This window comes from Myripristis murdjan, chromosome 8 (genome assembly GCF_902150065.1).
Source record: "Myripristis murdjan chromosome 8, fMyrMur1.1, whole genome shotgun sequence".
Lineage (NCBI taxonomy): Eukaryota > Metazoa > Chordata > Actinopteri > Holocentriformes > Holocentridae > Myripristis > Myripristis murdjan.
This window is the reverse complement of record NC_043987.1, coordinates 11,651,252-11,674,104: the sequence shown is the minus strand read 5'-3', so window position 1 is coordinate 11,674,104 and position 22,853 is coordinate 11,651,252. Positions and strand designations below refer to the sequence as shown.

General features: G+C 42.4%; 4 protein-coding genes across 4 annotated transcripts; 1 reads left to right on the top strand and 3 right to left on the bottom strand.

The window, feature by feature from the left end:
* Positions 1-66: 66 nt before the first annotated feature.
* Positions 67-4,939, bottom strand: ankrd54 (ankyrin repeat domain 54). Its single transcript, XM_030059027.1, has 8 exons — positions 4,256-4,939; positions 3,892-3,939; positions 3,715-3,813; positions 2,532-2,603; positions 2,281-2,328; positions 1,016-1,140; positions 705-812; positions 67-525 (listed from the first exon to the last, which is right to left on the bottom strand). Exons 1-8 carry the CDS (start codon positions 4,626-4,628, stop codon positions 451-453), a joined length of 948 nt encoding a protein of 315 aa, XP_029914887.1. The 5' UTR covers positions 4,629-4,939; the 3' UTR covers positions 67-450.
* A 193-nt stretch (positions 4,940-5,132) lies between these two features.
* On the bottom strand, positions 5,133-13,516 carry foxred2 (FAD-dependent oxidoreductase domain containing 2). Its single transcript, XM_030059028.1, has 10 exons — positions 13,402-13,516; positions 12,485-12,702; positions 12,047-12,352; positions 11,666-11,917; positions 10,542-10,880; positions 10,097-10,263; positions 9,796-9,961; positions 8,839-9,065; positions 7,375-7,545; positions 5,133-6,580 (listed from the first exon to the last, which is right to left on the bottom strand). Exons 2-10 carry the CDS (start codon positions 12,697-12,699, stop codon positions 6,348-6,350), a joined length of 2,076 nt encoding a protein of 691 aa, XP_029914888.1. The 5' UTR covers positions 12,700-12,702; positions 13,402-13,516; the 3' UTR covers positions 5,133-6,347.
* Positions 13,517-14,517: 1,001 nt separating this feature from the next.
* hmox1a (heme oxygenase 1a) lies at positions 14,518-16,407 on the top strand. The gene is made up of 6 exons (XM_030058777.1): positions 14,518-14,634; positions 14,717-14,768; positions 14,902-15,013; positions 15,193-15,408; positions 15,498-15,770; positions 15,981-16,407. Exons 2-6 carry the CDS (start codon positions 14,719-14,721, stop codon positions 16,152-16,154), a joined length of 825 nt encoding a protein of 274 aa, XP_029914637.1. The 5' UTR covers positions 14,518-14,634; positions 14,717-14,718; the 3' UTR covers positions 16,155-16,407.
* A 138-nt stretch (positions 16,408-16,545) lies between these two features.
* mcm5 (minichromosome maintenance complex component 5) lies at positions 16,546-22,493 on the bottom strand. Its single transcript, XM_030058776.1, has 16 exons — positions 22,151-22,493; positions 21,560-21,686; positions 21,275-21,403; positions 20,571-20,743; positions 20,153-20,308; positions 19,831-20,000; positions 19,481-19,652; positions 19,250-19,361; positions 18,993-19,136; positions 18,836-18,901; positions 18,543-18,719; positions 18,322-18,434; positions 18,071-18,199; positions 17,704-17,846; positions 17,335-17,462; positions 16,546-16,989 (listed from the first exon to the last, which is right to left on the bottom strand). The coding sequence occupies exons 1-16, from the start codon at positions 22,321-22,323 to the stop codon at positions 16,888-16,890; spliced, it is 2,214 nt and encodes a 737-aa protein (XP_029914636.1). The 5' UTR covers positions 22,324-22,493; the 3' UTR covers positions 16,546-16,887.
* Between the last annotated feature and the right edge of the window lie 360 nt (positions 22,494-22,853).

Below are 22,853 nucleotides of genomic sequence, written 5' to 3'. Positions count from 1 at the left end.
GATAGACAGATAGATATTTATTCACACATTCAAATTTTAGATAAACACCACAGAGAGGACAATGTATCACAAATATAACCAAAGATAGTTTATTTAATGACTGATTCAGATATATCCATTTACAACAATAACTCAAATCCTTTTTTTTTTTTTTTTTTTTTAACAATACAGCTCACAAATAAACATAACATGCAAATGCAAGTGAAAAGGCTGCGAGATACAAAGATCCCGTTGAAAAAGAAACCAATACAACAGTCAAAAAGTACTGAATGATTTCACGGTCATGTTTTTAATCTTTATTAACCGCAGAGGGTTGCTCGTAATCGCCGGCGAAAAAAAAGAGCACAGATGCAGATGTGGCTCTCTCCTTGTCTGTCTCACACACACGCTCTTTCTCTATTTCACACACACACACACACACACACACACACACACGGCACTCTATACCCTCTACCTATCTCCCAGATTCTGCTTCTGTAGACTGAGTGATGTGAAGCTGGCCAATAAGTCAGTCACCTCGTCCACCTGAAATGTAAAAGCAGACAAAAGTTAGGGGAAAAATACATATACATTTAAATATATAGCACACCAACACTACGTACAAGTCTCAGAGATGTACTTGTGTACAGAGAAGTGTGTGAAGGTGGAGGGTGTTAAGTGGGTGTGTGTGTGTGTGTGTGTGTGTGTGTGTGTGTAGGCCTCACCTGTTCTTTGGTGCGTGTGTGCTGCAGCTGTGTGGAAATGTGCTCCAGCCTCTCTCGAGCCTCACTCTGGCCCATCAGGTTCAGGTATTCTCTCAGCATCTGAATAATCTGTGAAGGAAGGACAGACACCGAGAATTTTACTGAGTGGTCCAGCCTCAAGCCTGAACATTAATGCATTTACCAGCTCAGGAAGTCAAGCCTGACAATTAAGGAAGTCAAAATCAATCCTGCCAGGATCATCAGAATCTGTCTGTGCAAAAAAACCCGAGTCATGGTTGGTGAGGTCAGGCCAGTCACTGAACTCTTTGTACCTGTGTGACTTCCCCTCTCAGGGTTTCTAAGCTCCGTGAGTCTCCCTCCTGCAGGATGTTCAGCTTGGAGCGGGCCAGATGCAGAGGGGTCCTGCCTGCTCGGTCAAGGGCGTCCACGCGAGCTCCTGAACACAAACATTAAGAACATGCTTTCAAAATCTTATATATGTTTTTATGAACACTCAGCTTTTATGCACACTCGTTCAGACACTGGCCAGTCTGAATATCAAAGTGCTGCTGTTTCACATCTAATCACAGCACTGCAAAGTCAGTATGTCTGCTTGATTTCTAAGCAAAACCTTGTGCCAAACTGACATTACTCTTTGGCTACTGCAGAACACTGAGCTGAGCTACATCAGACACAAGATTTTTCCAAAACTTCTTTTAATTTAAAAAGAACCACAGTTTGGGTTATTTGTTAGAGGTTTAACAGCCATCATTTTGTATTTGTGTACACTGCCATGGTTCAAGTTCTGACAGTGTAAGCCACTGACACTCACTACAGACATTTCTGTGGTTGCAGCGATGCTGAAATTTTTTTTAGGGGGAATATGGTAAATCACATTAGCTTGAAATAAAAGGCTCCGACATTCACCTGGAAACCAAACATGACATCGGTCTCAGTTAAAAATCATGGAAGACTAAAGCTTTTTTAGTCGTTTTTTCGACTGATAATACCGTCAAATCAGCAAACTCATTTCTTTTATTGATTTTGATAAAACAATGCAACTTTCCGTCATAGGGTTTTCCTTCAGTTGTCACGTGATGCATATTGGCAAATTTGAGTGCTACATTTCAATATATATATATATATATATATATAAAAAGGTTATCAAGGCTGTCCAATCAACTTCAAACTTTCAAGACCTAGTCATTTTTTGTTTTCAAATCCACTAACTTTCAAATATTTTCAAGGCCCGTGGGAACTCCATTTGAAAACAAGCTCAAATAATTGGTACGAAGCCACATAATAAGCCGGTTAATATATGGGGCACCAGTTATTACTCAAAGTAATCCCTTTTGTAGTTTTCATCTTATTTTGTTATAGTGACACACCTGTACTACATTATCTCAAAAGGGAATGTGATTTTACTTCTTTATTTCAAGAAATCCGCAGTATATTTTGGCTGTTATTGTTATGTTCTGTAAACATATTGAAATCTCTTTTATGTGTGACTGCGTATGGTGTTTTTTTTTTTTTTTTTTTTTTTTTAAACAGACAAATAATTTCACACATCAATAACAGTCTCATTTTGGGTTCTCACCTCCTCTCAGCAATGTGGTGATAACAGGCACATGGTTGGTACAGGCCGCTGCAGACACACAGCATGAAGGGGCATGGGTTACAACACGATGTATGTTAATGAAGCAACCATAAAGTGATTGTAAGCCGCTCACATTAACAGGTGTGACTCTGCAGCAGCTGTGTGATGCACATCAGAGTGAAACCACCGCTATGCTTTACTGAGCCCAGTGTTTCAGATTGTACACGCTATGTGCTGTTGTTGTCTCATACCTAAATGGAGAGGGGTATTTCCCAGACCGTCCCGCTGGTTGGGGTCAGCGCCGTAGCTCAGCAGCAGTTTAACTGAAGCCACAAGGCAGGGCGATTTGAAAGAAGAAAGATTTACTGCAAACTGTATCTCATGTTCCAAATCATAGTCACATTCAATAAATGCACAAGTATTTATAAATACCATCATTACATGCTTCCTGATAATGCAACTGCAGTGGACAATAACACAATACCAACAACTGAAACATAGTAGAAAGACTGTATAGCAGGAAAGGGTGCCCAATAGCAAAGTTAATGTTGCAATATCTACCTATCTCAAACACTTTGCTATTGATATTGTGATAATGCTATAGGGATAACTGTTGGTGCTTTCAAGAAGTTTACAAGAAAATTTTTGATAACCAACCATTAGTAATGTAGATGTGATGAAAAAGCAGGTAGCAGCAAATAACAGAACAGTTAAAATAGTCCCATAAGTTCAGACGAAATTCATTCCTTTAAAGTTCATCCAAAGTACCAGACGATATCCAGTCTTACTAATAAAAGTATTACACTGATACATCACCAAGCCATAAGTACATGATTAAAGGTAAAGTTCAAGAGCAAGGGCTATGAGCAAAGATACAAAGGAAACTAAAAAAAGATTACCTAAGGAATTTGTTGGTCTTTCATGCTAGGTTATTGGCAAGGGGGCAAAATATTGCTCCAAAGTTAGGTTACATTTTGGCGAGTGAAAAACTAGCATGGCCATTTTCAAAGGGGCACCTTGACCTCTGACCTCCAAATATCTGAATGAAAATGTGTTATTTGGGCCTATTCTAAACTGGTGTATTTCTCCAAATTGGAATCTAAACAGTTTTGGTGTTGCGTAAACTGGATTCAATGAGCCACATTCGATTCATGTGTGCAGTGATGACATCACCGCATAAAAAGCCCTATTGTGACCATTAGGAGAACCCACAAACTAGAGGATAATTCAAAAAAGAAAAACAGCAATAAATCATAATATTGAATCGCAATACTTAGGAGTAACAACACATATCAAAACAGCATCAAAGTGTCGTGATAGTATAGAATTGGGAAATAAGCATATCATCCCAGCCCTAGTACCTTACCACTGCAAAGTGCTCTCTCTCAGGACAGACCACTTCACTGTGAACTACTGAAGCTGTGGAAGACCTACCAATGCTGTCATTGCCATTACAGGAGGAGAAGTGCAAGGCGGTCCTTCCCTTGTCGTCTGCTGCACAGGGGTCTATGTCCTCCTGCAGGAGCTTCCGCACTGAGAAAACACAAAACTGATCTAAGTCTTTACATTCACATGCACTTGTATGCGAGTTTTCCAGCTGATTGTTCATACCTGTGTCTATGTCGTTGGCATTGGCTGCTTCTCTCAGTCTTTTCACAGCTGCGGAGATGAGGACATGCAAAAGCACAGGTTATGTAAACACAGCTTTGTGACTGGATGAAAGGCTGAGTTTGCATGGTATCACAACAACAGACAATAACAACGTTCATAGCCACGTTGGCTTCGCACGTATAGGAAGGTTGCTGTCACATTTTGCAACTCATTTATTGCTTAATTTGACTGGTGTCCGCTTGTGTTCAGCGCGGTGCATGGGTGAAATCGCTCTGCAAACCTGTTTTTATTTCTTTATTTTTAATTATGTGTGCAGGAGCGGGCAAGAGAGGGAAAGTAGCTTCTGTCACATCATTTTTCTCACCATAAATGTCTTTTCCAATAGGACCAACATTTCGCACAGCTCTGCCGTGTCGCCTGGCTTTGGTCACCGTGATCTTGCCGAACTTGCTCGCCACCCCACCGGCGCCCAGCTCGGCCCGTCCCGGTTCCCACAACAAGTGCAGGGCCCGGCGGTACTGCTCGTCCCTCTGTCCGGTTCGACCCAACACCACACTTCCTTCCCCAATCCCGCTTATCCCAAATCCGACAGTGGCAGCCCCGTCCGTCCTGTCCACGCTGTCCCTCTGCTCCCCGTCGGTCTCACCCTGAGCTCCGGGCTCCACCATGTACTCCCCCTCCGAGCTGGACGGGTCATTATCCGAGGCTGTCGCGACGATTGGGCTCCACCCGTCCATATTTACCGTAACATATGGAGGCTGTCTTTAGGCGAGGCTCGTTACATATGGTTCCTACACATGCCAAGGCAGAAAGGAAACAAAACTGCAATATCGGGAGTTAACTTTGAAAACGACATTTCCTCCGTGAGCAGCGTCCTCGGCTCGACACGGCACGGCAACACAGACCCTGCACCTCACCGTCCCGCAGTCCTGCTTCATTTACATACTTTTAAAGCTCAATATGCGTTACCTCAAAGAGCCAAAATGTCCCCTAATTCACATTTTCCGTTTCATCGAATACAAGTAGTAAGAGGCACACCCATTGTACAGTCAACAGTGTGCCAACAGCGACGACCAATCAGATGTCACGTTGTTCGTTTGCGCTTGTCCAATAGGATCAACGCAACCAGGCAGCCAATCAGATGGTCCGCGCGCAGGGCCACTGATTGCCTTGCACATGCATATCGTGCAAATTAATGTTGGACACCAAATATGTCAAATTAAAGAGAAAAGGACACTGTCTGTAGTCTCTCTTTAAAGCATTTATTTAGCAGGAAAAGTAAACTTTACATCTGAATCAATGTACATTGTATTAAAAATAAATGTTGCATGATTGGTAGAATTTCATATATAAACCCACATTCCCCCTTTATAGCTTTAATCACAGTACATAAGCTTTCACATATACATTTTCATCTTACAAAAAAATGGCACACTGTAATGTTATGGACCAATCTCTTGCGAGAATTAACAAAGGAGCTTTGAGCAGTCAAGGGGACAATGTACCTGTCCACTGACTAAGACCCTGTTTCCACCTGGTATTAACATCCGTCCTGTGTGCTCCAATCACAAACTGACACCTCTAAGTTGAAACACATCCACAACGCATCCTGAGATCCAGATGCTAAGGGCACATTCAGATGTGGCCTGCGATGCTTTTGTTCGCATTGCATTAGAAGTGTAAACAGACTTGTCCCAGGACGCATTGAAGGACCGCCTCTAAAATATTTATAGACAATATTTAAAAAAAAAAAAAAAAACAAAAAAAAAAAACACAGCTGCCTTTCTTAAATTTTGTACCCCGGCACGACAAAACACATTCTTTCTAACCATAGACATGACAGAGTTACTACGGGAATACTACAGAAATATTACAAGTTGATTTATTCACCTAAGTGAGAACCCTCTCAGACCTGCCAAAATAATTAAATAATCTGAGCCTGAACGTGATCGCGTCGAGCTGTAACAGATGTGAAATACATCTTCAGTGACTGACAGCCAGATTAAAATGAGGCTGGAGTGAGCAAGGCTGTCTCCTTTTGTTAAATACCTACAGCCTGTTAAATTCAAATTTACTTTTATTTTTTGTTTGGAAGGAGGATTAGCAAAGTACATATTTCATTGTATGGTGTAACCGCCTGTTTTACTGTGCATATGACAATCACGAGCTCCGTCTCTCTCTCTCTCTGAAAGGATACGTGTCGATTTAAATAAAGAGCAGAAAAGTGAGATCCGATAACAAGAGGGCAGCTGAGATGCATTTGGATACACATTTTAACGCTACAGACGGACTGACAGCTGGCCACTTGTGTTCAGATCACCAAAGGTGCATATTAAAGCCAGGTGGAGACAGAGCCTCAGACAAAATATTTGGTAGTATGAGGTGAATTGTCATCGGCGAGGAAGGTAGAGAATCTGCCAAAAAAGCGGTCACAGGCATAGCTTTGGGTGAAACAATCAGAAGTCTGGTTTCAGTCCTGAAGTCATGGCAGCTCCAGCTCGGGTCAAGTAATCTGGGAACGAGGGGTTGGCCTCTGATGCATCTGAGTCCTGCTCGGCAGGCATCAGCCCAGCACCGTGAGCATGCTGCCACAGCTGACTGCTGCCAACAACACCCCGCTTCTTCAGGTAGCTTTGGCGACAAAACAGAGGTGGCTTGCGATGGGTAAGGGATAGAAGGAAACATGATTCTAGGAGACAGAAGAAAATACAGGATTGAATTACATCACAACAATGCAACAAAGTTTACTCTGTGTGTGAAAATAACTTGATCTACATCTTTAAAGTAAGCAAAAAAGCTCTAGGTGATGTAGCATGCATTGGTTGGCCGATTTCATTGTTTTCTATACTCTTCTTTCTATACTCACCATTTTTCACCAGTGTTAAACAATCACTAATTAACAGCAGTATATATAATAGAGCAGGTAGCAATATCAACTTTCCATGTGACAGCAGCGTCTGATACACCATAATGCAATACAGCCATAATATATGCTGACTTTTGCCCTCTCTTTTTTACAAATCAAAAAACTCACTGCTCTCACTCTATCACTATCAATGTTCTCAACATCTACATACACTGAATGCCACAGGCACTCTCTCTGACAAAAGGCATATTGGGAAATGAAGGAAATCACTAACTGAAGTTGAGGTACATAAGGCAAGTTACAGGAAAGAGCATTATTAAAAGGTAAATTACAGTCACATTAAAAAAAAATACCTCTTGAGATGCATTAACATTAAAAATTAATGCAACTTGAGTGTCTACGGGTTGATTTTACTGGAATCAAGGCACTTAAGGTCAGTTATATTACTGTACTGGTGACTGGGTATGAGTGAACATCTCATGGTTGCAGTTAAATGCTAATATGAAATGAATTAATGTGTCGATATAGCATGTCTAGCCTTGCAGTACTTCCGCATATACAACAGGTGACATACAGTGGGACGAGATAAGCATCGTGCTGGCAACATGCTGCACTACCTGCATAGAAGGCCCTGAGATCAGTCTGGACACAGTGTTCCAGGAAGCGTCGCAGCGGCTGGATGTGAGATATGGGACGGTCCCACTCTGTTAAAAAGTCCTCAATCATGTGATGAATTGCCTTGGGCCGTGGCAATTGCCAACCAGGGGGACGGCGTCTCATGTCTTTCTCTAGGGGGAAATTAAAAAAGATTAAAAGCAAAGAAAAACAAATAAAGAAAGGTATTTGTTTCTTTCTTGGTTATTTTGTGCTGATTGTTATTAATGGTTCTGACAAAAAGCAAACTGGAGAGGGTTTATTTTGATTGCTCCCTTTTCAGTATAACTACATGGCAAAACTGCAGTGAAGTTTTTCTTTGACCCTCCTGTTATGTTCACATTTTTGAACATCTTTTATGTTTGGGGTCAATTTGACCCCTGCAGTTTAAACTTTCACAAAATTATTATAACTAAAATTGTTATCAAAGTTTATGTGTCAAGTACTTTATGTTTCTTTGATGATGACCTAAATAGCCCTTTAAATAAAACATAACTCCCACCCACCCCCACTTATACATCCAGTGTTCCTATTACGCGACAATGGAAAAATATTCAAATCACCATAAAATCTCACTGATTGACCTAAAATTGGAAAGAAATATTAATTTTTGGTGTTTTAATGACTTTATATTATTTCTAAGTACAGATTTTTGTTATTTATAACCAATGCATTACAAAGTGTGTACAGGACATTGAAAACAAATCATCATGTGAATTTCATCTTTACCCGGTAGTGCCCATTACATTAGGAAAACTCATTAAATATGAAGCAAAAAAAAAATGATGTTAATCATTTATTTAGAGACGTTAAACATTGGCTGAGGTCAAATTGACCCCAAACATAATAGGAGGGTTAAGGAAGAGTGGTGAGGAACACCCACAATCTAAAAAAAAAAAAAAGAGGATGTTTTCCCACTTGCCCCTGGGCAAGTTGCAGGCAGGTTGTTTGTTATTTGGCAAGGTTTTCAGTTTGCTGTGGTCTCCCTTCATCCCAGTACAACAGGAATGGATCAGAATTTGTTTGTGGGGCTCCAACCGTCAAAAAAATTTACATGTGAAAAAAAATGAACAGCAACAGCACTTTCCAGAAACAACACAACAAAAACAACAAACACGCACTAGAGTGAGATATATACAATTTCCTTGTGTAGTGGCAGGAAACAGTTCCCAAACATAATATTTTCCAAGGGCCGCGCATAAAATATTTTGATGAGCTCTACAAACAGACATCCAGCCCCATTGTACTGGACACATGAAAAGATCATGGCAGACCAGAAACCTCTCCAAATCCAAACCAAAAATATGGATAGACCATACTAGAGGAAATTGTAAATCCTTTGTTCTTTGTATGTTTGTTTTTTTTTGGTTAAACTATTCCCTTATAAATAGATTACGTTTCTGAAGGCAAAAAGCATTCGTACTCACCAGTAGGGAGTTTATCATAGTAGTACAAAACAGGGTGCAGGAAGTTGGACTTCCAGGCTTGTTTCCACTCCGACTCTGACCTGTCAGGCCCAAGAGAGTCGGTGTGATTCAGCCCGTACTGCATGAGCAGCACCAGCAGTCCATGCCTGGAGACGTCATGGCCTGAGAGAGAGGAGAAGTGTGGCAAAGCCTGGACCGGAAACTCCTCCAGGTACTCACAGTGAGAGCTAGGGTCAAAGGGACAGGGCAGCACAGGATTACTTTACTGGAAGAGGTCAGGCTATGCAATCTTCACCTACAGATTTCAGTTAGTCCCATGAGGAACGACATTATTGGTACTCAGCAGGATAATAGTTCTGAGAAAAAAGCCTATTGTCAACTCTGATACTGCTTGGATCAACAGTCTCTATAGCATACAAATATTTAGCAAGATAATTTGGGGAAAAAACAAAAACCTAACAACACAAGCAAAAAAAAAGACAATTTCAACTTTTGTATACTTGACATCAAGGCAACATCCATGTGACTTGTGAGTGTTGTTTGTTGCTGCGTGCTTATGTAATACATGCTGTATTTCCAAAACTTAAACAGCTTCTCAGTAATTTTGGGGAATTATTGTGATGATATACCTCGTGTAGATTTCTTATTGAAATTGCTTATGAGGAACAAATATATATTTTTAAAAATTACACACTGTCCTTCAATATTTAAATCCTATCTAGACAGGGCCGATTCTCTGCTGTACAGCAGCCTGAGAAATGTGGAAATATTCTGCTGATTTTTGTTGAGTTGATCTCACATGTCATTATGAGAGTTTTTTTTAGTATTTAGTATTTAGCTAATATTTGTTTTTACTGTGGACAGACCTTGGGAAGTACTCATGTATAAATGGCTACCAAAAATATTTGTTGGAAAAAAACAGATATTACCAGAAATACCATAACAATATCAACTTACCCCTGAAGTAGTATGACATCTCCGAGCACCCCGAACATTTGGTACGGCCCCGAGGCCTCATTGACCCGCTTCAGAATCCAGGACTGCAGCTGAGTTGTCAACAGTTTTGTTGATGGCCATGGGTTTCTATGGTAACGATGCTCAAGTACACGATGTACAGCTCGCACTGTAGTATTAATTAAACACAAAATAACCCAACACTTATTTTTGTAGCACTTAAGACGAATAACATAACTTGAATGACACAAAATAAAATATCTAAATAACTGCTTATTTTTATTTTATTTTATTCAAGCTTCACCTGTGTATCGGAAGCCGTGGATGAACCCCCCAGCGGAGGAGCGGTAGTCTCTGGAGTGGGCAGCAGTTCCCAGCACAAACAGGCCTGGCGTGCCACGCCCCTCATACCAGGCTGACACCCCCGGCAACCTTCCTCTAGCCCCCTCACTGTTTGGTGGGCGGGCAGAGCTTGGGAGATAATCAGCATTATTAGGAAACATATCTGACAGAAACAGCAAGGGCTCTTCTTTAAATACTGATATGATAGAGGAGAGGCTCTTTCCGCTGAAAAAGAGCTTAAGGCCATGTGGACAGCAGATATCAGGTGGGGGGAAAAAATCATTCAAAACACAGCAGCATTCAAGGACAGGACTCGCCATACCATAAAGTAGAGCATTATTGCATAACCTGTTACTCCCATGTGGATGTAGACACAATACAGTGATGATGTATGATAAAAGCCATACCCGTCAAATATGCTGAAGTTGAATCGGAAGCCCAAGCATCGAATCACGCGGTCGTAGGGACGCCGCAGGGAGAAGTTGTCACTGTGATACGCTGGCAGGTTGGCTGCTGTCACTCTGGAGCTGTTCTTCCCTTCATTGTTATTCAGGAGCTCCGTGAGGGTCAGGTACAACTGGCCTCTCTTCTTCTCCCCAGCGGGTCTCCGCTTGCTCTGCTTTCTGCCTGATCGCCTCGGCTCATTCTCCTTTTGTTGGACAAGAGCAATGTCTTCCAGGCCCCCCTCCACCAGCCCGTCAAGGGACTTCAGCTGGTATGTGTCTAGCAGCTCATTGTTAACAGCCCTGAAAGAAAGTAGGTCAATTTCACTTTAAAGATGCTGGAAGGCTCATAAGCAATCTCCAGCGCAGAAGAAATTGGTCTTGGAGATGATCCCAAAAGGAATGTACTCTTTTGACACCCAACACTGGGAATCAAGAGTCAACTCCAAGCTGTGGAGTTGTGGAGTCTGACTGGTGAATAATGAGCAAGAATTTGAAAATACACACCAAAGAAACCCCCCGGAAACCTTCCAGTTACTTGCCCAAAATCTGTCTAATCTCTTTCAAGCTCTCAGAGAGTTGCTAGGCAAATTAATTCAGTACAAAAGAAAAGGTGTTTGGACCATACTGCAACCAGGTAGGACTATGCATTTGACACCAAATATTTTTAGCCGTCTGACCAAGTGATTATGATCCCATTAACTCATGGTGTCAAAGTATCAAACAAATAAGCGCTTCGATGCACCACATCTTTCTCCGACTGAATAAGGACAAAACTGAGGTTTTAGTATTTTGCCCACAATATAAATGGTGCTCTACGAATAAAATTGTTTGCTTGGTGCTTGCTTGAGCCACAGACTTGGGAGATAAAGCTTTGTGGCGAACAATGAGGAAAGGAGAACTGTATTTAACTTATTAACTGTATTAACTTAATACATTTCTTTTTAAGCAAAAGTGTCAACATCCATTAACATTCAAATTATCAATCATTCTAGTTTATTATGTTCTTATTAAATATGCCACCATTTATTTTACAGTAGTTAAAAAAAAAAGTCTATGATTGAGATATTAACAACTACATTCAGTACCTGAGATCTCCAACATAATGCGTTTGCCAAGCCAGTCGAACAGTGCTGGGACTGTAGATGTGGATTCGACTTGCTCGTCCCAGGATGCTCTGGGCTGTTTCAAAGGCCGAGTTCCCCTTTCCCAAAATAAGTATGGCCTGGTCCTTGTAGTCCTCAGGGTCTGTGGATATGGACTCATAGCCCTCAACCAGGTCAGAACCAACAAACTGCACCTTCTGAGGATCCCACAACCCCGTGGACACCAGGAGGACCCTGAGACAGATGGACAGACAGAGAAAATGAAAAACAGAGAGACAAAATAAAGAAAGTGCAGCTTCATCTTCCTTGAACATTTCCATTACACCTTGATTCCAACTCTGGTGCAGTACTGTGGAAAATTACCTGCATGTATAGTCAAACCCACGCTGATCAGTCAGTATGTAGCTCCTGCCTGTAGCCGACTGCGCTGCCCTGACCTTTCCAACGTCCACGCCATAGCTGACCCTCAGCCCGAGCTCCTTCACAAACATGGACAGGTAGAGTGGGTAGGCATCAGCCTCCGGGTAGAGCTCCTGGCTGACTCGCTGGAACAGGAGGTCGGGTCTGTCGCTCAGCAGCGAGTTCCAATCATGCCGCAGGTTGAACTCACGGTTCCGTCTCCCAGTGTAGATCTTGTTGATGCTTATGAGCCTCCTGTGCCTGGGATATCTTTTAACACACAATAGGAAAGTTGTGCTTCAGGAGGCGATCCAGGAAGATAAAAACTAATCAGACCTCTTTGAAATACTCAAGAACACAAACTGTAGTCCCAGTATGAGACTGGCTCACAGGGTTACCTACATGTTAAAGAAGCTACCGGGTCCTGAGTTCCTCTCCAAGATGATGTAGTCTCTCTTAGTCTTGGAAAGGAAGTGTCCCATCTGCAGACCGGCAGGCCCAGCTCCGAGCACACAGTAATCATGGTGACGAGTACTGTTGTGGTGACGATTGTCAAGAGAGCAGTGGACCAGGCCGATCAGGATGACAAGGAGGAGATGAGGGAGGCTGGAATCCATAACCTAATGCATATGCAACAATTTGGTAAAAGACCCAAGTTACAACCTTCTTTAAGAGTCCTACTGGAGGAAGCAGGCACCACCCATCCCAAAATATAATAAAAACAACCAGGACATATGTTTTGATGGCATAAAATTCCAAAATGTTGCTTCTAAAATAGAAATGAAATGAATTCCTTTGTATTTAGGGCTATTATGGCATATAATTTCCCCAAATTTCCCAGTGAAGGCTCAAGTATGGTCGGTAACTTTATGCTATGATGACAACAACTCAGCATACAGTCATGAAGATTGTCTGCTACATGCTGTGCTGGTTAATTTTAAAAAATGGCGCAATAGCCTGTACTCAACTTTAAATGAACAGTACCGGTACATGGTTAGCTTACAGGCATGCTAATAAACCTTGTAGGCATGGGTTATGGTGCAATTTCGGATGTAATATATAAATCATGATGGAATAAAAACCAGATATGTTATAAATGAGATGAACAGGCGACAGGAAAAAGGTGAAACAGGCTGGAAAACAGCAACAACACGGTGCAGGAGGTTATTCATCCCCATCATGTCTCCATGAAACTTCCCCTCGACGTTATCACTCCGCGCTGGAGGAGGCGGCGTCGCCCTCCCAACCAGATGTGCTGCCCGAAACTAGACCGGATCATTCAAAAAAGAAAGCACAAAACAAAGCAGTAAACGCGTTACCTTATGTTTCAGTCGACCCTCTCGCACAAAACCTGTGGTTTGGCTACATGATGACAATTTGTTTACGTTTCGTAAGCTACAGCCACTTCTGCATACCCACTTACTCTAGCTGCACATCCACTAGCACAGCCTACTAACACCGAGAGCCACCAATCGGAGTCCGTGTGCCAAAAAGGGGCGTGGTTATAAGAATAGAATAGAGTAGAATAGAGTAGAATAAACTAGAATAGACAATATAGATAATACCCAGTAATGTCTAACATTATCCTACTTGTTTTAGAATACCACAGGTTTCTATTTTGGGGCGAGCATACACAAAAAATATCATAGCTGACACAAAATTTAATTAGGTCAAAAGGACATGTTATGAGTACCATCAGACACACCGCTGTAAAAGTGTTTCATTTTATTGTGTTCTTTTATTTGTTGTAAGGTGCCACAGGGTGTATCGCCTGCTGGGCTCTAAAGGGGCTAAGCTGTGTGGGAAAGACTAGAAAATGATAAAGGATGAAGGTCCAGTCAGACTCCCATGGTGTTCTTGGTGGGACTGGTGGGATGTGATTGGTGTATTTCAGCATGCCACTTTATAAGCTTATACGCTTTATTTCAGTTTACATTTACATCCATTTCCATGTGTTCAAGGGGGAATTGCACACTCATCTCCAATAAAAAGGGGGAAAAAGCATGCAGTGGTCACACATAACTGAACTGAATTCTGTACTGAATCCTGGGTGCTGGTGAAGCTATGAAGTTGTGAATATGTTTGATTTTATGTATCACAAAGTTTGTAGGCTACCAGCATTTAAAGCTGTTTTTCACAGCTGCAAACTCAGATGGTGACAGACCATAAACTGCTGACCAAGCTCCTGGTCCTTATGTATCTGTTCAGTGTTTTCTTTTTAACCAGAACAAAAGCCAAACCTTAGTGTGACTCAGCTTTTCATTTCTGCCCTCTCATGTTTTCTTGCTTACTTGCTCACTCTCATTTCCACATCTGCCTTGTCATGTTAAGCTCCAGCAGGCTGTGGTAAAGTGAGTCAGCACTCACACTTCCTATTTGATTCTGCAGTCACAGTGGGTGTAGGTGGGAGAGAGGCATGTATAAAAGAGAAAGGGACAGAACTGAGAGAAATCAGTGGACTGCTAACTCTCTGAAGGAGAAGCTGAAGGGGAAGGACATTACAAGATACATTTCAACAAACATAAAGGAGAGGCCACTACAATTCATCACAGGTAATTTAAAGTTTTTTTCCAGGCTTATTCTTATTAAAAGTGATTTACTGAACTGAATAGTAACCATATATTCTGCCTGCAGAAATGGAGACCATGAAGAGTGCAAGGAAAAATGACACCGAAGAAGTTGGCAGGTACAAAGATTTAGGATTATTGTCAGAAATGTTCAAAAGCCTTATCCTTGTTTTCAGGCTACAATTTCTTGTTTTAAAAGCTTATTTTAAAATGAAGATAATTGTGTTGCTATGTTGGTTTGTCCGTCCACAGTGATTTATCAGAGCAGATCAAAGCAATTACAAAGGACAGCCATGTCCGAGCTGAAAACACACAGCTGATGTTGAATTACCAGAAGGGACAGATCAGCCTGAGAGAGTACAAGGTAAGTTCAAAAGCTTTCCTTTTCCATGTCTCCAAACAAACAGACCAAAAAACTTGATTTGTTGGTTGAGCATTTACATAAGAACACACAGCACCCATTTCATTTGCATTTTTTAAAATTTGTGTTTAAGTTGTGGAAAGTGGTTGATCAAATCTATACGCGCTTCTGCTCTTTGACAGCTCCTGTTGTGTTCCTTGTATGAGATCTACAAAGCGCTGGAAGAGGAGCTGGACAGGAATGCTTCACATCCAGGTGTCGCACCGATTTATTTCCCTCAGGAACTCGCCCGTCTTGAGTCCCTGGAGAGAGATCTGGAGTACTTCTTTGGCCCAGACTGGAAGAAAAAAATAATTGTTCCCGCAGCCACACAGAGATATGAGCAGAGACTTCGACAGGTGAGTCCTAAAGAACACGTCAATACTGAGGGAAGGACAGTTGTGTAGTGATCTGTAAATGCACTCAAACTTGACCTTACCTTTCTCAGATTGGCAGAGAGAACCCAACGCTGCTGGTGGCCCACGCCTACACCCGTTACCTTGGCGATCTATCAGGAGGACAAGTGTTGGGGAAAATTACGCAGAAATCTATAGGACTGAGTGGAAAAGAGGGGCTTTCATTTTTCTTGTTCCCTGGTGTGACCAGCCCCAACCGCTTCAAACAGCTGTACCGTGGCAGGATGAACAGCATTGACCTGACAGAGGAGGAGAGGAAAGATGTGCTGGAGGAGGCCGTCTCAGCCTTCGAATTCAACATCCAGGTGGGTGAATTAGAAGATAAGGTTTCAGACTTGATTTAGTGATTTAGACACTTGACACACAGTAATAGCATCCACAACTGCCTTACAGGTCACGAGCAATGACAAAAAAAAAAAAAAAAGGAAGTCAATCTGGTCAGGAAATGTCTGATAGATGCAGAGTAAGCATGTTACCAATTCAGTATTTTTTTTAATCCCTTGTATTTCCTATAGGTATTTGATGACTTGCAGAAAATGTTGAGTTTCACAACAGAAACAGCCACCCAACCAAAGTCCCACAGACTCAACCTCCCAGCTGCCATGATCCCATCTTCACCCATCATGCAGTTCACCATGGGGATGTGTGTTGCGCTGGCCACTGTCGGAATGGGAATCTATGCTTTGTAGCTGCTTTTACCAGCACTTTATTCCCAACTGCAAACTCTTGCTTAACTGTATAAATATATGTACTACTGAAAGGCACATAAAGCACTTTACTAATTACTTACTGTGATGCATGTAATTGAGTAAAATTATAATCATGACTGAAATGAGACTAATCCATCAACTACCAATTTATACTGAAAAACTGCTGTCATTTGAACATTTTTTTTCCTCGATTGTGGTATCATTTGTAAATGAAATTTATTAAACTTCTAAAACTGTACATGTGTCTCCATCTTATCTCTGCTATTGATATAGCCATTTATTTTAGTTAAAAGCAACCCATCTTCAGCAGATAGGGATAGGGTTTCACTGTTATGAAAACAACGTAAGAGTTTTAATGTATATTCAGACACTTTATTTCATTATTATTGTATTTTATTTCTTTTCTTTTCTTTTTTTTTTTTTTTTTAAACACATTATGCAGACGCTATGACACCATTTATTTTGGTACAAAAGTGTCATTACCATTTTACAGTCAACACAATGAATTCTAAACATCTTTTTTTAAACCACTGACCCAAATTTAACAGTTTAACATTAAATTTCATCTAAATACACAGTGACAGCGTTGGATCCATATCAGACTCAATCAGTTGATGTCTCCTGGTAAATAATAGTAACACAGAAAGCAGCGATATTTGACCAAACTATTTACATAAACAACATGGATATCTGTCAGCGTGAAGTGCTGGCTCTACTTGACTCTGTAGAGCACCTTCCTCTGCATGCGGTGCTGAAGCTCTCCCCTCCTCATCATCAGGTGGAGGACTTTGTAGATGGCGTGCTCTGGGTATTTCTTTTAGGGACAACAGGAAAGAGAAGCAGATTTTTCAGTGAACTCTGATCAAAACTAAAATATCATAGGACAGTCTAAGATCCAGTGGATTCATTTAGCTCAAGTGTTTACCAGATGAGAAGACCACGACCTGTTTACTGTTCATGTAGTGTAATGGTAGCTGTACTGGATATATAAAAATTACCTCATATTGTCTACATGGGGCCACACATCCACATTTATAAGAAAAATACAGCAAAAACAAAACGGGCCCAGGGACATAAGATTCACTGCCATTAGTTGCTTAACAGTGTATTTCCCCCTTAAAACTCTATGTAACCGTCCCTTCAAACTGTTGATACTGACCTGTTTGGTGAAGTCTTGGATGATGCTGTGCTCGGACACCTGGGAGCCGATAGCAAAGCGCCTCTTCAGCTGTTTCTCAATACGTGAGATCATCTCCTGGTCCTCCTGTGTTGTGAAGCCCTCCACTCCTTCACACAAAATGTAGATTGACAAACAATCAGAATGTTTATATTTTTTATAGTCTGGTCACACATCTTACCCAGGTGAGTTTGTCAGTGTTTTACATGACCAATTTGCAATGTTAAAAGCAGCACTCAAATGTAATTCCCTTGCTGCTAACAGGTAGTTATGTATATGCTTTAACACTACAGCAGACAGTTGAGTTCAAAGTCAGCTAAGTACGCGAGCGACTCGAGTGCATGCACACACCTGAAAGGCTTCCAGAAAGTGCAGCGTCGAGTGTGGAAACCTGGAAGAGCCTGAGGGCCTCGTCCACCTCTTCCTCTCCGGCCACAGCCTGCAGCTTCATCTTGGCCAGGGACTCTGCGATTCGCACAACAGCCTCCAGCTGCCTGAAAGAGGAGGGAACACAAGTCAGTAAAGAACTTAAAGTCAAGGCGTTTGTGCCTGTGAACATAACACTAAGAGGGGTACAGAGTAAGCAATGTTTATGCATCTTAAAGCTAAACATGCTTGTGGAGAGGAAAGATGAGCATTCCTTTGTAGAGCCATCTGTGAAGCTTAAACCACAGACAATGTGTTAGTTAATAGTCTTTAGGTGATTAGAAAAACATACCTGACAGTGATGGGAATGGAGGCTCTCTTGTCACTTTCTCTTTCATGCTCCCTCGCTCCGCTCCTCATCACCACATATCTGTTCTTCAGCTTCTCAGCCGCGGCAGCAGAGAGACGAGGCCCACATTTACTGTCAATGAAACATAACTGTCATGACCATATGATATGAATAACTATGAGGTGAGAGTGATGTTCAGGATCAATTAAAATTTTGCACTTGTGTGAATGAAGTAAGAATTCAGGGAGACTCACGCTCTGGCATAGGCGATATATTTCTTATAGGTGGAGAGTGGAATCTCTCCCTCCACGCCCTCCGTCTGCGTCTGTGCGCTCAGATGAACATTCATCACGTGACGAGCCAGGGTCTACAAACATGAGGAGAGGAGGATTAACGTCAGGCTCCACATAAAAACACTTCCACTACTGAAACGTAAGGTATTTAATGTAGCTGGGTTGAACATGTTGGTCCTCACCATATCTCTCTGTTGGTCATGCTGGTCCTTGATGATAAAGATCATATCGAAACGGGACAGGATGGTAGGCATGAAGTCGATGTTGTCCTCCCCCTTTGTATCATCCCAGCGGCCGTACACAGAGTTAGCTGCAGCCAGCACTGAGCAGCGAGAGTTCAGGGTGGTGGTGATGCCAGCCTGGAAGGAGTCAAAGTGTCAATTTATCAGGAAAACTACACTGATAATGTAAACCAATACTGGTCTCACACAGCAGAGTGATGAATGTGTGGTAGATTTCAAAATAAGAGCAGCACCTTGGCTATGGAGATGGTCTGTTGTTCCATGGCTTCATGAATGGCCACTCTGTCATCTTCTCTCATCTGAGGAACAAGTAAGGACAGTTTGATTCACACAGTTCTATGACACAAATCAGGTTAAATTTACAACTCTTGCTAGTCAGCGTCTCTTTACCTTGTCAAACTCATCAATGCAAACCACTCCACCATCAGCCAGCACCATGGCTCCTCCCTCCATGATGAAGCCACGAGTGTTGGGGTCCCTCAACACAGAGGCGGTCAGACCAGCAGCACTGCTGCCCTTACCTGAGGTATAAACCTGACAAAACACAATGTACATTGAGATTTTATATTAAATGTCATCATTGGTATATTGACATGACCCAATTTAGTCTAAGTCTAGTCCAAATACAACTTTGATGGTTTAATTACCCCAATAGGAGAGCATCTCTCCACAAACTTGAGCAGCTGGGACTTGGCTGTACCGGGGTCTCCGAGCATCAGCAGGTTGATGTCCCCTCTGCGGGTGAGACCGTCAGGAAGTCTATGGGACAGGAAACAATACAATTAGTTTATGCAAAAGGACAAAAGGCACAGTAAACTTTAATAAAGCAGAAAATTGTGAGTCGGCATTCCTTTTTCCACCACATTAGGTAATCTCACCTCTTTCTTGAACCACCAAACAGTAGAGAGGTGATGGCCTTCTTCAGATCCTCACTGCCGTAGATGGAGGGGGCCACTGAGCGTGCCAAAGAGGCATAGACATTGGGGGAAGCAGCCAGTGCCCTCAGTTCCTCCTCTTCCTGTGGAGAGACTGATCCGGTAGCTCCACGACCTGGGAAAGTAAAGGAAACAAAATGCTGTTTGGCTGCTGACAACTGAACTGCCGCCTCTATATATTAAAAAAAAAAAAAAAAATAAATAAATAAATAAAAAAAATCAGGCTGTACTGGTATGTATCGCCTAGATATGATCGTATCGTTTCATGTTTTGACACAAGAAATGGTCTTCACCTGGTCCCTCAGTGTCGACCTGGATGCCAACCACTCGCAGGTAAGACGCTCGGATGCCCACACCAGCCGATTTGTCTTTGCCCTTGGTTTTAGTAGCAGCTGACTTCTTAATGGAGTAGATACCCATGATCGTCACTCTGTTCCCCGGCACCACACGGTCACACAGGTACCTGAAGGGAAAAAAAACAAAAAACAGACTGAGCTTTAACATTGTGTGGAATGACATTAAAACTTTTTAGTCATTCATTAGTCATATTTGATCATGCAGAGATGAAATGTACCACTGACTTGACAATGTTACATAATAGAAAGTGTTCTTCACCTATCACAGTAAAGCTGAAGGTGACGGGGCATCTCTCCGTGCGGCACAGCGTCGGGGGACTCTTGTAGGCGGAGGGTCTGGAAGTCCACGCAAACACATCGGTCTGGGATGATGAAGTATGGATCCACGGGACACTTCACCCTGCCAACGTTCTCACTGAGAAGAAATGGGAGACGGCAAAAATATCTTAACCAAAGTAACCACTGCCATTTGTGTTCCTAAGCTGGAATGCCCTACCTGAGGTTGGTAAAAGGAGAAAAAAAATCCATTTTATCATTTGACAGTTTTTATTCTCTGTAAAGCACTTACATCGGTTTGAAAAGTACTGTGCAATTTGTTGTGGTTTCCATTTACTCACACGCGATATAAGAAAGTTGGACGTGCAATCTATGTCATAAATTCAGATGGTGACACTTACGTGTTGCACTTGCGTGGCAGAGCGTAACCCTGCAGGCCCGGAGGCAGAGGGATGTTACTGATGACAGAGCGGCAGCCGCGACACTGCAGACACACCTTGGTGGCCTTTGCCCGCACTGCCGTGGCCGAGATAATGATGCCAGGCACCTTGACCAGGCGAGACACCTGCTCAGACTGCAGGGGAGAGTAGAGAAACATGGTTAAGTTGTGGATTATAACAATATGGAAATGAAATGGACAGACAAACACAAGAAAGCAACAATCAAGGCTACAGTGGCAGATAGAGAGCATTAAACCACATGGGAGCCTCATCATGCGATCCTTGTAAGCAGACAATGCAATATTTGTTTTTCTACACCAATGTACAAGAAACGTAGTCAAAGCACACCAAATTTGATCCGGTTGAACTCCCACTAGAACTGAACCTCTAGTGCCTGTAATGTTAGTTGTTTCTACTCTAAAATCCTGAAAAAAAATTCCCCCAAAAAAAGTATCCAGGACAGCTCAATCTAGAGATTATGTGCCATATGTTGGAGGTAAGGGCAAACACACCCTGATATCTTCAATTATCCTGACTCTGTGCAGATACCACCCACAGCAATGTAAAAAGAGAGGCAACTTAGACAAGCGGCACAAACCTTGGGGAAAAAAAGGTCTATCTTAAGGTTTATCTTACAGTTTCCACTTTGATCTGCAGTGTTTTACCTTGAGGCTGCGGATGGAAGCAGAGTGGGCATCACTCTTCAGCATGACCTGGATGTCCTGCACCGTCTCCTCCCCTACAGGCCGGGGACGGGTCACCTCGTCAGCTACCTCTTTGGCCGCTTCCTCCAGCTGTCAATCAGACCACAACCAAGGGATTAGTGGGAAGTGCTTGAGGTAACCATGCGGTCACATTGTTTTCATACAGCCTTGTCATAGGAAAGGGTTAGTCACCTACACTAGAAACCAAAGTTAGAAACTAAGTTAGTGTTATCGTGTCAGTCTCACCAGAGGCAGGTTCTCTGTGGGCAGCTTGTAAAGGCAGTCCGACAGATCCTCGTCGAAGCTGGCCAGGTCCTCCATCTCCACCTCCACCCAGTATTCCCCCAGGGTGTAGTGCCTCTTCAGCTCATCTCTGAGGGAAAACACAAAGGCAGAGGTCAACCAACATGAGCACATTGTGGTAGTGGAGGAGAGAGCAGCACATATCAGTATTCACAGCTGATGGCTTCAGCTAACAATAACCAGAGGATCATCTTTGCACTGCTAGTATGATCATCACAGATTATCGAAAGGGAAGAATGAAAAGCTTCTGCTGGGTTATTAAGTGGATAAATCAAGCTTGGGACAATGCTGGAGCTCAAAGATGCTGGTGGACTGCAAAACCACCACAACCGTATTGTTAGTGACAGAGTAAACTTTCCCCACCTTAATGGCATAGACTAACATGACATTAAACAGTATGAAAAGACTATAACATGTGCCTTTTGAGTTGGGGAGCAGGAACTTAACGAGCTTCTCAAGGTACATTTTTAGCTCTTTGGCAACAACTTTGACTGTTTCTCCTGCTGCTTCATCAGTGTTTACATGTGGTCTCACCTGTATTTAAAGGTGAAGCCGGTGCGGTCGGTTCCGACTCTGAACTGCCGGAGGAACTCGCGGAACCGCTTCTTGATCTGGGTCCGTTTCTGCGCCCCGTCATCCAGGCCGTGTCCCTCTCCGCCGCCCAGACTGTCGCTGTAATAAACCCCGGGGTCGTCGAAACCAGACATGCTGAACCGAGACGCTCAATAAAACAGAATAAAACAAAGTACAGATGATACGAAGTTGCTTTTGTTCTTTAGAAACAAAGCCGATCTGAAGTGGACCCGTGAGGCTGCCGCTGACAAACTCCACCAAGATATCTGTTTCGCGGTAAAACTAGAAAAACTTCCTGTCTGTTTTCCCGCGAGCAGATTCTCTACCCGCCCAATTTCAGCCTGTCATTGGCGGAAGGTAGAGGCTCTCTCTTCTTATTGGTCAAACGGCAGCGGGGAACGCGTGCCTCAAAAAATAAGGGCGGGACTTGTAAGTGCTAGTGGCGCGAAACAGACAACAGGGGGGAGGAGCGAGATTTTTTTTTTTTTTTTTCATTTATTTTATCAAATTAAAGTCAAATACATGAAGTGTACATGTTACATACATTTATCACGAGAACAGCTGCTTTAAAGATAGTTAGGTATAAACTGATATAAAAATAAATTTCCATAGTTACAGTGAACATCAAATAACAAAATGTAAGAAAAACAAATAAACGAACAAA